Raw genomic sequence first — 14,598 nt, 5'->3', positions numbered from 1 at the left:
ATATCTCTTCTATGCGGCCATAATATGTTTGTATATTTCCATTTGGATCTGTGCCATCTATGCGAACACCACTATTTTGATTGGTGCTCCTTTTATCTTGGGCAACTGTGTAAAATGTATTCCCATTTATCTCGTACCCTTGGTACGTGAGGATATGCCACGATGGCTGCCTAGCCAACAAATACAGTCACTCATCAATATTGTCATCGCCTTGACATTCTTTTCGCAACCAACCACTGAAACTTTTCATGTGCTGACGCCTATTCCAAGCTTCAGTCTTCCCTGGAAACTTGGATCGTAAGAACTCCTTATGTATCTCGATGTATGGATGCACCAATGACGAGACATAACCCAAACCGAGACTAAAGATTAATCTTTATTCCCGGGGCATAACCTAAACCGGGACTAAAAGCTTTAGTCCCGGCTGGTATTACCTTTAGTCCCGGTTGGTAATACCAGCCGGGACTAAAGATCCTTGACCCGCGGACGACCGTTGGGCAGGGACCTTTAGTCCCGGTTGGTATTACCAACCGGGACTAAAGGGTTCTTTAGTCCCGGGAGCAAAAAATGCCGAGGCTAATGTCAAATTGGGACATCGTTCTAAAGTCTGTTCTCTAGGAATTCTAACCATGACGGAGACTTTGTTAACAACAATTTATAGGTGGCGCGTGGTGCTGCAGTAACACAAGCATGCCTCCAGTGTTTTCTCCGAATGTATAGTGAGCCAATGCCCACTAGTTTGGTTAAAAACTTAAAATATACGTGTGCACTATTTATATGATAACTTATTTTACATGTGTACTGAAATAGATAAATGATAAATCAGATTACTATTTATCTGGCACCATCTCAAAGTTTTTCAAAGTTCTAAGTAATGTTTATGCTAACGCAAAAGAACAACTATATCTTCACATATGTATAAACACTCCTATTGTACAATAAACAAAGCCAGTGAAACGCGGGTTCTATCTACCATTCTCCTTATTTCTGTATACCAAATCTAGCACCTCAAGCTTCCACGTTATCCCTTCCCTCCCACCGTCCAATCTGCTCCGTTCCCTCTCCGTTCGTGCCCATTCGCTCTGGCCTACGCGAAGCATCGCTTGAGCGCCGTACCCAACCCAGACCCACCCCACAGAGCCCACACGGCAAAGAAATTTAATTTACCCGAACCATCCCACAAAATATCTACTCATATATATAAAGTTACTATATGCAACCTGCTGGTGAGTGATACATTATAGATGGATGGCCACCGGCACCAAATCAATCATACTCAATAAACACATCTAGCGTGGTAGTGTTGCAGATTCCATGAACTCTTCCTCTAAACTATAACATCGTTGGTTGTGTTTCAGTGGTAAATTGGCTCCCTCACCTGGTTCTGTGGCAAATGCTTGGCAAGTTGCTTTACCTTTTCGAGTTAGCAATATTGTTTCATTTTGCTGCTCATTTTCCGGGCTGCTTTGCCAAGTGCTCACCTGTTTCTCTCGTAAAATCTGTAATTCCATCTCCGCTTGCTTCATTGTAGGCCTTTCTTCACCATGTAATCTTAAGCACATCTCCGCAATGGAGGCGATGCTGCTGATCTCCTCCTTGGTTGCTTCCTGGGCAACTTGAGGATCAACTATATCAGTGATTTCTCTCTCTTTCAATGCCTCAAGAAAGTAGTTTGACAAGTTCTGAACCAAGCCTAAGCTACTTGTGAAAATAGGCTTCTTTCTAACAAGCAGCTCTAGAAGTACCACCCCAAAACTATACACATCACTCTTCGCATTTAGTTGCCTCGTATAGAAATACTCTGGATCTAAGTAACCAAATGTACCTTGTACATTCGTAACAATGTGTGTTTGATCAACTGGAACCAATCTTGAAGCGCCAAAGTCTGAAACTTTTGCTGTGTAGTTCCCATCCAAGAGTATATTAGAGGACTTCACATCACGATGGAAGACTGATATTGAAGCTGCTGAGTGGAGATATGATAAAGCTCCTGCAGCTTCCATGGCGATTCTTATGTAATCATTCCAAGACAAAGAAACATCATTTCGTGATTCATCATGGAGAACTTGAGTCAATGATCCATTGGAAATATAATCATATACTAGCAATGGAACCTCAGATTCGAGACAACATCCAAAGAGCTTCACGATGTTTCTGTGATTTATTTCAGAAAGTATTGCAACTTCATTGATGAATTGCTTGATCTCGCTGTACTCAATGACTAGAGACTTCTTTATTGCAACAACACGTTGGTCAGATAAAATGCCTTTGCCCTTGTTTAGTTCCAAATTTTTTCCCCAAAAAGTGTTACAGTACCCATCACATCGAATCTTGCAATACGTGCATGGAGCATTAAATGTAGACGAAAAAAAAACTAATTGCACTGTTTGGTTGGAAATTGCGAGACGAACGTTTTGAGCCTAATTAGTCTATGATTAAACACTAATTACCAAATAAAAACGAAAGTGCTACAGTACCTAAATTCTAAATTTCTGCCACCTAAAACCGGCGTTTATAGACCATCCCGTGGCCACCATGTCTAATGATACGTGTGGGATCAAAGTTATTTGTTGCCTTTTCTAGCTCTTCAAGAGAGAAAATATTTGTTTTGTCAGACGACGTCAACTGTTCTAAAAGAAGACCTTGGTTCTTCTGGAAATAAGTCCTCCGTAGTTGCTTTTGAACATTTCTTCTCCATCTACGGAGAAGAAATAATGCAAGGAAGGCCAGGAGTAGGATGCTGAAGCCTCCCGAAAGTCCGATAATAATACCTATATAGACACGAACATAACCTCCTTATATATATTGTACCTTATTTTGCAATAGGAATACTATTAGCAATAACAATAATAAATATGAGCAGCAACTGTTGTTATTTAGTAACAACAGTAACGATACCTAGGCCCAGTTTAGTTGCCGAAATTTTTGACAAAATGACACTGTAGTATTTTCGTTGTTATTTGGCAATTAGTGTCCAATCATAGTCTAATTAGGCTTAAAAGATTTGTCTCGTGGATTTCGTCTAAACTGTGTAATTAGTTTTATTTTTTATTTATATTTAATGCTTCGTGCATACGTCCAAAGATTTGATGTGACGAAAAATCTTAAAAAATTTAACGTTTTGGAGGAGAAGGCCCCTATGAGCAGAGCCTGCTGCTTTGTTCTAGTACACTGGTTATTTGCCTGATCATATATCGTCTTCCGAGGGCATTCAATGCACTTGAAGCTTCCTTCTATGTTACTGCACATTCTGCCCTTACAAATGTCTTGCTGAAGGCACTCATCAATATCTGCGATGTCGAGTACCTTGACAACCACTCTGAATGTACGGATTCCCTGGGAAGCCATCTGTGCATTTGCAGCGGTATCCAAAATAATAACCGTCAGATGTGTTCACTTCCACACACCTGCTGTTGATACTCACACAAGCATACCCAGATGTATTCTGTTTAGCTTCAGCACAGCTTAGATTAGCAACAACCCATTGCATAGAGCTGCTTGTCAAACCATAACCATAAAAAAAGTTTAAAACCGGGCGCATTCATTATTTCTTCAGTGTAGTTAAGTATCCCTTCGTTAACTTGGAGACTGATGATCACATCCCCCGGAGGTCCCAAACGGAGAAAAGCTGATGATGTCGCATTTGTGCAGAAGAGGCGAAAATTTTCCATAGCGAAGCAACCATCTTCTAAGCCAAATGGAAATGGCACATCGATGTTTCCACAGTGACGGGTACAGTTAGCTTTGTTTCCTTTTGGATTATAGTAAGAAACATGTTAACCATGCATTCAAGTTCCAAATGAAAAAGGTAACCGTGCATAAATCGACTTGTCATTTTGTATGCTACACTTTTCATGGTAATAAACAAATAAATAAGTAAAACATTTGTTTCACTCAACCAGTTGCCAAAATATAAAGTGAAATTACAATATTATATATCTAAGAAATACCAACAAATGAGTAAAATACACATTTCTACACTTAAAATTACTGATTAAGTGAACTTTAAAATTTTGCGTAATAGTCCATCGACTCCTGCGGGCTAAGAGACATATGCATTAGTTATATTTTAATATCCACTACCGGATACAAGATATTTGCCGAGTGCCAGGGGCACTCGGCGAAGCCCCAAAAACACTCGGCAAAGGGTTTGTCGAGCGTTACACTCGGCAAACGGCACTCGGTAACCCCTTTAACGGCAAACACTAGTTTGCCGAGTGTTTTTTGTCGGACACTCAGCAAAGACTTTGCCGAGTGCCCAAAATACACTCGGCAAACATTTTTTGCAAAAAATAAAAAAAGCCACCACCGGCCAAAAAAAATAAAAAAAGCCACCACCGGCCGGTCTCCGCCGGCCGTTGTCGGTCTCCTCGGCCATGCCCTTCCCCTGCGCTGCGGCCCAGCTTCACGCCCAGACGCCTCCGCTCCCCGGCTTCACGTCCGCCGCCACGAGCCACTACCACCACGCCACCGCCGCTGTAGCTAGCCAGATCTGGCCTCGCCGCCGCCAGATCCGGCCTCCCCGCCACCAGATCCGGCCCCCAGCGCTGGAGCTGACGAAGAGGTGAAGGAGGAGCGTCGCCACAGCCCGCCTGCGCCGCCTCGCTCGTCGTCGGAGGAGCGCCGCCTCGCTCGCCAGATCCGCCTCCCCGCCACCGGATCAGGACTCCCCGCTCCGGATCCGACCTCGCCGGCCCATGATCCACTGTCGGAGGGCGGTCCCGCCATGGATCCGGCCGCCCTCCACTGGATCCAGCTGCCCTCCACCTAAACCAGCCCGGGGACGGTGGTGGAGGTGCTCCAGGGTGAGGGAGGGGATGGCCGCCCGCCATTGCCTGCTACTGGAGCTTGCCCGAGTGGAGAGGGGTCATGCCCCCAGCGTCGCTCTGGAGTGGAGAGGGGCTGCTCCCCCCGCGCTGCTCCGCGCCGCCAGTTCGCGCCGGTGAAGAGAGGGAGAGGAGGGGGAGGCCACTGGATCCGAGAAAGAGAGGGGGAGGAGGGGGCGGCCTCGCCGGATCTGGGGAAGAGAGGGAGAGGAGGGGGCGGCCGCCGCCGGGGAAGAGAGGGAGAGGAGGGGGAGGGGCGCCGGCGGGGAGGGTGCGTGCGGCCCGAGGAAGAAGGTGAGGGGATGGGGCGCTGGGCGCTGGGGGCGGGTGCGGAGGGAGGGTGGGGCGCTGGGCGCTGGGGGCGGTTGTGGAGGGTGGGTGGGTGGGTTAAAGAAGATATTTTGTTTTTGTTTGCCGAGTGTCCCATCTGGACACTCGGCAAAGTATTTTTTTATTTTTTTCTCATTTTTTTCAGGATTTTTTTATTTCTTTGCCGAGTGTTCTAGATCTAAGCACTCAACAAAGTTTTTTTTTTATTTTTTTTCTTCTTCTTCTTCTTTTCCAGAAAAATATTTTATTTCTTTGCCGAGTGTTTTTTTACACTCGGCAAACTTTATCTTTGCCGAGTGTTTTTCTTTTGACACTCGGCAAACCCAATCTTTGCCGAGTGTTTTTTCTTTGACACTCGGCAAAGAACCTGTTCGCCGAGTGCCCGAGGAAATACACTCGGCAAACATAAAAACACTCAGCGAATTTGAGGATTCCGGTAGTGATCTCTGACTAATAAAAAAATACTTAGATTAAACTATACATTTTTCTCTTTATTCATTTTCTAATACAATGCAGTTGTGATAAACTTATCAATCGCTGGTCTATATATTTTTTCATCCATATACTTAGTTTTTTTTCCTTCACATGACAATTATGTATATTTTCAATATGAATTTAGTTAAAACCTTAACTTCAACTATGGTAGATATATACTTTAGGTTGTTATAGATCTTAAAATTTAAGTGATCCCATATCTTTATGATTTTTGTGAGAAATTTTGTCATTTATCTTTTTTCTCCTAGCGAGTATCATGAGATAACAGGAAGGCTCCATTGGGGACATCTAGTTAGGATTTCTACGATTTATATTCTTTTATATAGCATGATACGTATTTAGTTGAAACTACGACTAAGTTATATATATAAGCCCTTGTTGTATCCTTTTCTGTTACATCATGAATCTATATTTTTAGCTTACAAATTTTAATCTACTTATAGCAATTTTTAATCAACAAGCTAAGTTAAAACCTTTGTGCTAATTATATCTTTTATTCAAAAAAATTATCTTCAGTTTTATTTTAAAAAATTCTAGGTCTAGGCTTCCCTTTGAGTTCTTAAAATGATACAAATAGTCTTTTTAGTTTGCGCCATGGCACTCAAGATGCTTTTCAGATAGCCATGGCATGAATGAAATGTGCACTTGATCGTTATCCCTTGCTTTGGTTCTCTCTCTCTCTCTTCTTATCTCTCATTGGGCTCCAATTCTTCTTCTATCTTCTTTGAATTCGGATCGTCACCCAACATACCAGTAACATAGAGTGCTTATTAAATTAGATCTCATGAGAAATATAAGTTAGAAGTAAGCATAATACTATGCACCATGATCTATATCAAAGAATTATATGTAGTAGTATTATTTTATAAAACATAGAGCGCTTAAAATGAAATAGTTACCATATTGATATGACATAATATTTCAGTCCAAATGTATAAACATATTTAAAATAATAACTTACAAAATTCATTATCATGGAGTAACAATATAACTTAAAGTGAATTGGCAGTACCATCACTATGTGGTTAGTTAAGAGAACATTTTTCCACACTTGATAAGCAATTACAATAAATATTTATCCTAAGATATACATGTTTATTTGTCCTACATCATGCATAGAGTTATGCTTACTTCTAACTTAATAGTGATAAAAATGTGTAATTTAGAAATATACATAGTAGATGAAAGGATCAAGATGCCCAAGAGGAAGGGTGAATTGGGCTAATTCTAAAATTCATGGCAATAAATAAACCCTACACTTAGCCCACTTCACCCCTTGTGCCTAGAAAGTGATTCTATTGATCTACCACACAAAAGTTTAGCACCATAAGTTCCAATCCTACTCTAGCATGGCAATTCTAAGAATATAAAGACAAGAATTGAATTGCTCAAATGTAAATGCTTAAAGTAAAAAGAGGAGAAGGAACGCGGTAATGTTTTGCTGAGGTATCGGAGAGACACCACTCCCCATTAATCCTCGTTGGAGCGCCCACGCAAGGGTGTAGCTCCCCCTTGATCCACGCAAGGATCAATTGCTCTCTATGGGTTGATTCTTCGACACTCCGTCGTGGTGAATCACCCATAACCGCTCACAACTTGAGTTGGGTCATCCACAAGCTCCGCCGGATGATCACCAAACTCTCAATCACCACCAAGTCGTCTAGGTAATGGCGATCACCAAGAGTAACAAGTAAGAACTCTCACTTGACCACAATAAGCCTAATGTGAAGGGTGGATGCACACTTGCTACTCTCTTTTCACTAATGAGGCCTTAATCTTGGATTCTCAAATCTCAATCACCTCACTAGGCTCTTGCTCTCCTCGGCACTCTTAAGGGTGTTTCTTAGCTGTTGAAATAGGCAAGAGACCTCCCTTGGATGAATAGAGGAAGTATTTATACCCCATCATTCAAAACAAACCGTTAGGAGGTGGAAACACCACTCTGCGGGGTGATCAGATGCTCTGGTCAGTTCTCCCCGCCATAGAGCCGTTAAGTTGTGACCGGATTCTGTTCGGTCATGAAAACTGCTCTCTGGACTCTTATTGATGTTGACCGAACGCTAGCACTTAGAGTCCGGTCGCTTCGCTGTTCAGCATTCGGTCAGTAACCGGAACCTGACCAGCGTCTGGTCAGCACTGACCGGACGCATTCGATCAGAATTCTCCGTCTCTGGAACCTTACTGGAGTTGACCGGACTCTGGCACCTAGCGTCCGGTTACTTTTCACTCAGCGTCCAGTCGCATCCAAACGACTTCACTTGATCAAATGAACTGACCAGACACTATTGCCAGCGTCCGGTCACACCAGGACCAGCGTCCGGTCAATATTTGACCCTCCATTCACTTCCAACTCGAAATCATATGTGAATGAAGTTTTCTCCAATTGATCTAAGGGCTACTTCGGAGCTACCTAGTGCTAGATTTGACAAGTGTGCACCACACCTAACCCAGTAGACTCACCTAGATCAAGCTACTAGTCCATACCCCCCTTAATAGTACGACCAAAGGAAAAACAAAGTCCTAAACTACTCTAAGTGTCTCTTCAACACCAAACAACACTTAGAAGTAGTCCATCCTTAACCTTGTCATCCATCCTTTGAAAACCGAAACAATTTCCATCGTAGGGGCATGACAACTATGATTGCCTAATCAATTGCCATTACCATGACCTAACTTAATTTTCTCTACAAAACATATGTTAGTCATAGTAATCTCGTATTGTCATTAATCACCGAAACCCAACTAAGGGCCTAGATGCTTTCAATCTTCTCCTTTTTGGTGATTGATGGCAATACAACCTCGAGTATGTAAAAGAGATGCAGTTTTCAACATGCTTGGTTCATATAAGCTTTTGACAATAAGAACAAAAGAGTTAGGCAAGCTTATATGACCCAAGCCAACATGATGTACTCAATATATACGAAATAAGCATGAGTATAAGAAATAAAGCTCATTTGCATCGGAGTAAAACGTGGAAGCAAAGCAAATGAGCATAACTAAGTGACATGACATATATCAAGATCAAAGTAGAGAGCACACATGTCACATATCACATAAATATCACTATCACATAAATATCACGATCACACGTATGTAGTTCAATGCATGAAAGTAAACATGAATGCATAATAATGTATCACACATAAAAAGCCAAATGTAATAAATAAGCTCCCCCTATGTCTTTCATACTCGATCCCTCTCCCCCTTTGGCGTTAAGCACCAAAACCTAAGGGTCTATTGGCGGGGCAGCAACGGACGAGTCGGGCGCTGAGGTGCGATGAGCAATCTGGAACTGGGTAGCATCATCCTCTGATCTAGAGCTCTGAGCTGTCTGACCCTCTATCGTTGGAAGTGATGCTAAAGCAGTCTGGGTTTGCTCTAGAACTAGTGCGACCTGTGACTCTATAGGTATGACTATAGTAGGTGGCTCTGATGATGCAACTGATGATGGGAGTGTCTCTGTAGTCCCAGTAACTAGAGCAATAGTGTAAGGTCTAGGGACACGTAGCTCTAGTGTTGTAGGCTGCCCTATCAACACACTGAAAGTAGCACCAAGGCTCCTGGAAACTGGGGTGTCTATCATAAGCATCGATGAACTCTGAGCCGGTGTGAAGCCCGTATGTAGATGTGTGAAGGAAAGACCCTAGGCTGGCACTAGTGAAGCAAACCACTAGGACACCTGCTCTGTAGGTGAAGCGAACATGGTAGCTGGCTGCCCCTGACTTTGAAGCCCACTAGGCTAAAAACCTGGAGTCACTGTAGTGGTGGCAGGCTGGCCGGGCTGAGGTGTAAGCTATGGCGGTGGAGCCCCAATGGTAGTAACGACATGCTGCATGAAACCAAGTAACTGCTATTGAATGAGGTGCTACTGTTGCTACATGGCCTTCTGCTGCTAGATAGCCTACTGCTGTCGCTGGAACTCATCCTGTCTGGCCTGAACCTATGCAAGTGCAGCTGTGGTCTCCTAGGCCTAGGGAGCCTGATCCTGCCTTATCCGCTCAAGAATAGCAAGTAGAGCGGGGTCTGTCTATGGTGGCTGTGGAGCTGAGCTAGAGCCACTAGCCTCATCATCATGTCATCGTGGAGGCATCTAAGGAATAGCCCGATAATCATCATCTGAGCTGTCACTAGGATCACTCTCAACCATACCCTCCTGCTATGCATCTAGCTGCTCCTCCTCTGTCGCTGCAATGCTCCTGATAATCTCATCCTACTGGGCTACAGACTCTAGCACCTCTAGGCAACGGCGTAGCTGGCTAGGTGTCCTCGCTCTGCTATGATGGAGCATCTGGGTCATGTTATATGTAGGGAAATCAGTAGTAGCACCAGAATACTCTGCCAACATCTCAGGAGGCCTCACTATAACTGCCCTAGGAATCAAAAATGTGATCCAGTGAGCATACGACAACTGCCTATGACCTCTGAATCCCTCTGCAAGCGTATCCTCCATCTTAGAAAGAATGACATCTCATATATCAAACACTATTTGCTGCATCAGAGAGTTCAGTAGCCATAACTGAATGCGAGTCAATCCCTCATGATATCCCATCCTCGTTAGCAGGGTCCTCCTCATGATAGCATCAAGCAGTCTAGCTATAGGAGTAAGATCTCTGGGTGTCCTGATCGACCCCTCGCCGAATGGCTCTGTGAAGCAAGGTCGGATGAGATCTGTGGGAGGCACAAGACCGCCGTGAGGGCGTCTAGGAGGCTCTGTGTGACCATAGCAAACCTCGTGAAGGCGGATGGGTGACTCCTATAACCTGAGAATCTCTCTGACCCTAAAGCTCATCAGCCTATAGTCATGACCTCTGAATGCAAAGTGTATGAACCTGTGAGCTAGGTCAATCCAAAGTGTAGCGTAGAACTCCCGGACCCAAGATGGAACATATCTGCCTATCCATCCAAGTAAGTCTATCAACCCTGGCAAGTAAGAGAGATGAGGGTGGATCTGCTCTCCAGCTGCGGCTACAATGGCCTCAATGGAACAAACCCTCTGTGATTTGAAAGACACACCACTATTCAGTAAGAATTATAGAAGTCCTCCTGTAGTGGTGTATAAAATCCCTCTGAAGCACGCTAATCCCTCCTCGTCGGGAACTAGTCCTCGAACTGCACGAACCTAAGCTACTGCACCTGCTTGGCTGTGGTGGCCCTCAAATCTAGGTGAGTCACTAGAGGCGGACCCTGTAGTCTAGGAGGTGGATGAGAACCCCTCCTCGGTGCCTCTGGCCTCGGTGTCACCTAGGTATGAGTACGACCATTGTGTCGTAACTGTGGCTAAGGTGCTTGCTTAGTCTCCTCTGTCTACTCTGCCTCCTGAGTCTGCTCTGTTTGCTCTGCTGGCTGAGTCTGCTGCTGTGGCTCCCCCTGAGGCTGACTCTCCTCCAAAATGACACGTCGTCCCTCAAGCATCACAGTCCTAGCTGGACTACCATGACGATGCTCTACCGCCTTGACGATGACCCTCTGTGCTGGTGAGAGCTGATCTGCAATGACAACACCACTCTCTGCGGTGGCTACAACTGCTGCTACTCTCTCAGTATCAGCATCTGCATACTTGTGCTCCTTCGCTGCAAGCTTCTTCGCCTTGCCTTTCACCTCAGCAGGTAGGCGAGGTGGAGGCCTCGGATGCTCATCACTTGGACCACCTCCGGTGTTCTTGACATGTGCCATTGCTGGAGCTAAAAAGAACAATGGCCACTGACAAGAATCAACTGCCAACTGTCACTTCCGAGGCTTGGCCTCGATCCGTACTCGTGAGCTTGGCCCTGAGTTGACTGACAACTGCCAAAGTGACCTCAAACACACCGACTCGCTACACGATAGAATAGATCAGATATATGAATAATTTCAATATACATCTAGAGATACGAAACCCTAAGAAGCAAGCAATAGGTACAAAATTAGAAATGAGGGTTTGCTACCTGATGAACCGGCAAATCAAAGAGCAGAGGAACGAAACATGAGGGCACCACCAGGAAAATGCCTAGGGTTAGGGTTCCAGCGAGGCAATGCTGCACTAGTGATGGTAGGTAGGGTACCGGCGATGCTTAGGCGACGCTAGGGCATGGTGGCTCTATTGCTGGCGGCACTAGGGCATGGATGCATGGATCAGTGCGGCAAGGGAGGTGCAGGCGATGGCACAAGAGTGCTGCGGGCGACGTGGGTGCGGTGGCATAGTGCGGCGTGGGCACGCGATAGAGGTGGTGTAGGCGTGGCGGCGTGAGCAGGTGGCGGAGCGGCATGATGGCGCGGTGGCGCGGAGCGAAGGCAGAGTCATGGCTAGGGCACACGCATGAGGAACGGGCGTGATGGCGGTGGATGGAAGATGGAGGCGATGTCGACGCGGGATTATGTGGTGGCCCCCGTGATGGATTAAGAAAGGAAACAAAATAGAGTCCTAGATCTAACCAACTTCTACTAACCGGATGCTCCGGTGGCAATGACCAGACGCTGCCACCTAGAGTCCAATCGACAACAGAGAGGTCCAAATCCCCTCAAGTCACAACCGGACGCATCTAGTTGTCCCTGATCGGACTCAGCCAGAGTCCAGTTGACCCTGTCTCCAACTTCTTCGCTTGACCGAACATAGGATCACCAACTAACTGGACATGGGAAAGGAACTGTTTCAACATCCAGTCACTCTTATGTAGCAACGGTTCACCTCCTGTGAACTGACTAGACGCAGGGAGCAGAGTCCGATCTAGTGTTCGGTCATCCTTTTTCAGCTAATCTTCAATGTTCCTTCGTGCTACCTATTCCCAATCAAGTCCCAACTTCAATAAGACCCAAATAAACACCAATTGGGACTGATGTGAGTGACCTCTCTCAAACCCTCAAATTTTTCAAAGTATTTTGCCTTAGGCTATAATTCTATTTAAGAAAATAGGCAATAAAAGGGTGATTGAAGAGAAACGATAAAACAACATACATGCATATGCAATGTAATACTTGAAAGTAATTCTAGTTGCTTGTCAAGTTTGATCCAAGGTTAAGCTTCTTTACACGCTTTTCGGTGGTTATCTTAACCATTTAGACAAGCCATAAATGCATTACCAAAAGTTAAACATGTTGTATATTACAATGCAATGCAAGGGACAACACAAGCTCATTTTCTAGTGAAGTTGCTAAAATCAAGAACATTGAGCTCATTCCTCAACCGACAAAATGTAGCCTCATCTAGTGGTTTAGTGAAGATATCCGCCAATTGATCCTCGGTCCTTACACCTTCTAGTGATATATCATTTTTAGCAACATGATCTCTAAGAAAGTAATGGCAGATATCTTTGTGCTTGGTGTGAGAGTGTTGAACTGGATTATTAGCAAGCTTTACCGCACTCTCATTTTTACACAAAAGTGGTATCTTTTCTAGAACTACATCATAGTCTAGCAAAGTTTGCTTCATGTAAAGTATTTGTGCACAACAAGCACCCACGGCAATGTATTCCGCTTTGGCAGTGGACAAGGCCACACTATTTTGCTTCTTGGAGGACCAAGACACAAGTGATCTACCAAGCAAATGGCACCCTCCGGATGTGCTTTTCCTATCAACTTTGCAACCGGCATAATCTGAAATGGAATAGCCAATTAATTCAAATCTAGCTCCTTTGGGATACCAAAGGCCAATGCTTGGTGTGTGCTTAAGGTACCTAAAGATTCTTTTAACGGTAATTAAATGAGCTTCCTTAGGATTAGCTTGAAATCTATCACACATACACACACTAAACATGATGTCGGGCCTAGATGCGGTTAAATATAACAAGCTGTCAATCATAGAGTGTTAGAGAGTTTGATCAACCGTTTTACCTCCCTCATCTAGGTCGAGATGTCCATTGGATGACATTGGTGTCTTGATTGGCTTACATTCATCCATATTGAACCTTTTGAGAAGATCCTTGGTATATTTTTTGAGAGATGAAAATCCCTTCTCTCATTTGCTTGACTTGAAAACCAAGAAAGAATGTGTCGGTGTTTCGGACCGGGGGGTCCTCAACCGACTAGTGAATTTGTTCTGCGTGCTCCCGATTCCGGATGGTGATGCAAAGAGACACAAGATTTATACTGGTTCAGGCAATCGGCGCCCTACGTCCAGTCTGAGGGATAGAACTTGTATTCCTTGCACCAAAGTGCTTGTAGTAGGGGGTTACAAGCTAAGGGAGAGAGGGAACTTGTCCCAGGTCTCGGCAGGGTGTCGTGGGGCTGTCTGAGACGTTGCTCTCAAGCGGCTGGAAGGTGTGCGTGTGTGTGTGTTCTCCAGGCGTCCCCTCTAAGTGGCCCAAGTCCTCTCCTTTTATAGTTGAAGGGGGGACAAGGGCAGTACATGTATTACTATGCGGCGTCATGCCGACAGGGACGGCATGTCCAAGCCCTGTGGCCTGTTCCTGTGGCGGTGTGGTCGTCGGAGCGGCCCATCCTTGGAGTACTGGGGCGGTGTGGTCGTCCCATCAGGTCCTGTGTTTTCTCCTATCCTGTGCGTCGTGGAAGCCCTAGGAATGCCTCGGAGTGGACGTGGCGGCGACCATAAGCCACTATGGACGGACTATGCACGAGGCCGAAACTTGGTCGGGGCTGAGGCTGGTACTGCGGTGGGGGGGTCTCGGCAGGCGTGGACCCCAACATTGCCGAGGCCCTGATGTACAGTGCCGAGGCCTTGGTGTACAGCGCCGAGGCCTTGAGCGGGCGGCTGATCGTGGACATAGTGGTAGGACACAGTGGCCAGTAACCCCCGCCACATCCTGTCCCAGGTGCTGACGGCGGCTGATCGTGGTCACAGTGTTTGGACACAGTGGCCGGTAATCCCCGCCGTGCCCTATCCTGGCCGGTATGGTGCTGATGCGACTTCGGGTCGCGTCGGTCTTTCTCCTGTCCTGTGCGTCGTGGAAGCCCCAGGAATGCCTCGGAGTGGACGTGGCGGTGACCATAAGCCGCTGTGGACGGACTATGCATG

At 45.4% G+C, this 14,598-nt stretch overlaps 1 protein-coding gene across 1 annotated transcript; it reads right to left on the bottom strand.

Moving 5' to 3' along the window:
* Window positions 1-1,289: 1,289 nt before the first annotated feature.
* LOC136488265 (putative wall-associated receptor kinase-like 16) lies at window positions 1,290-4,832 on the bottom strand. The gene is made up of 4 exons (XM_066485260.1): window positions 4,381-4,832; window positions 3,307-3,494; window positions 2,511-2,771; window positions 1,290-2,266 (listed from the first exon to the last, which is right to left on the bottom strand). The coding sequence occupies exons 1-4, from the start codon at window positions 4,830-4,832 to the stop codon at window positions 1,290-1,292; spliced, it is 1,878 nt and encodes a 625-aa protein (XP_066341357.1).
* Window positions 4,833-14,598: the final 9,766 nt, after the last annotated feature.

Source organism: Miscanthus floridulus, chromosome 10, assembly GCF_019320115.1.
Source record: "Miscanthus floridulus cultivar M001 chromosome 10, ASM1932011v1, whole genome shotgun sequence".
Classification (NCBI taxonomy): domain Eukaryota; kingdom Viridiplantae; phylum Streptophyta; class Magnoliopsida; order Poales; family Poaceae; genus Miscanthus; species Miscanthus floridulus.
This window is presented reverse-complemented; position numbering and strand designations above follow the sequence as displayed.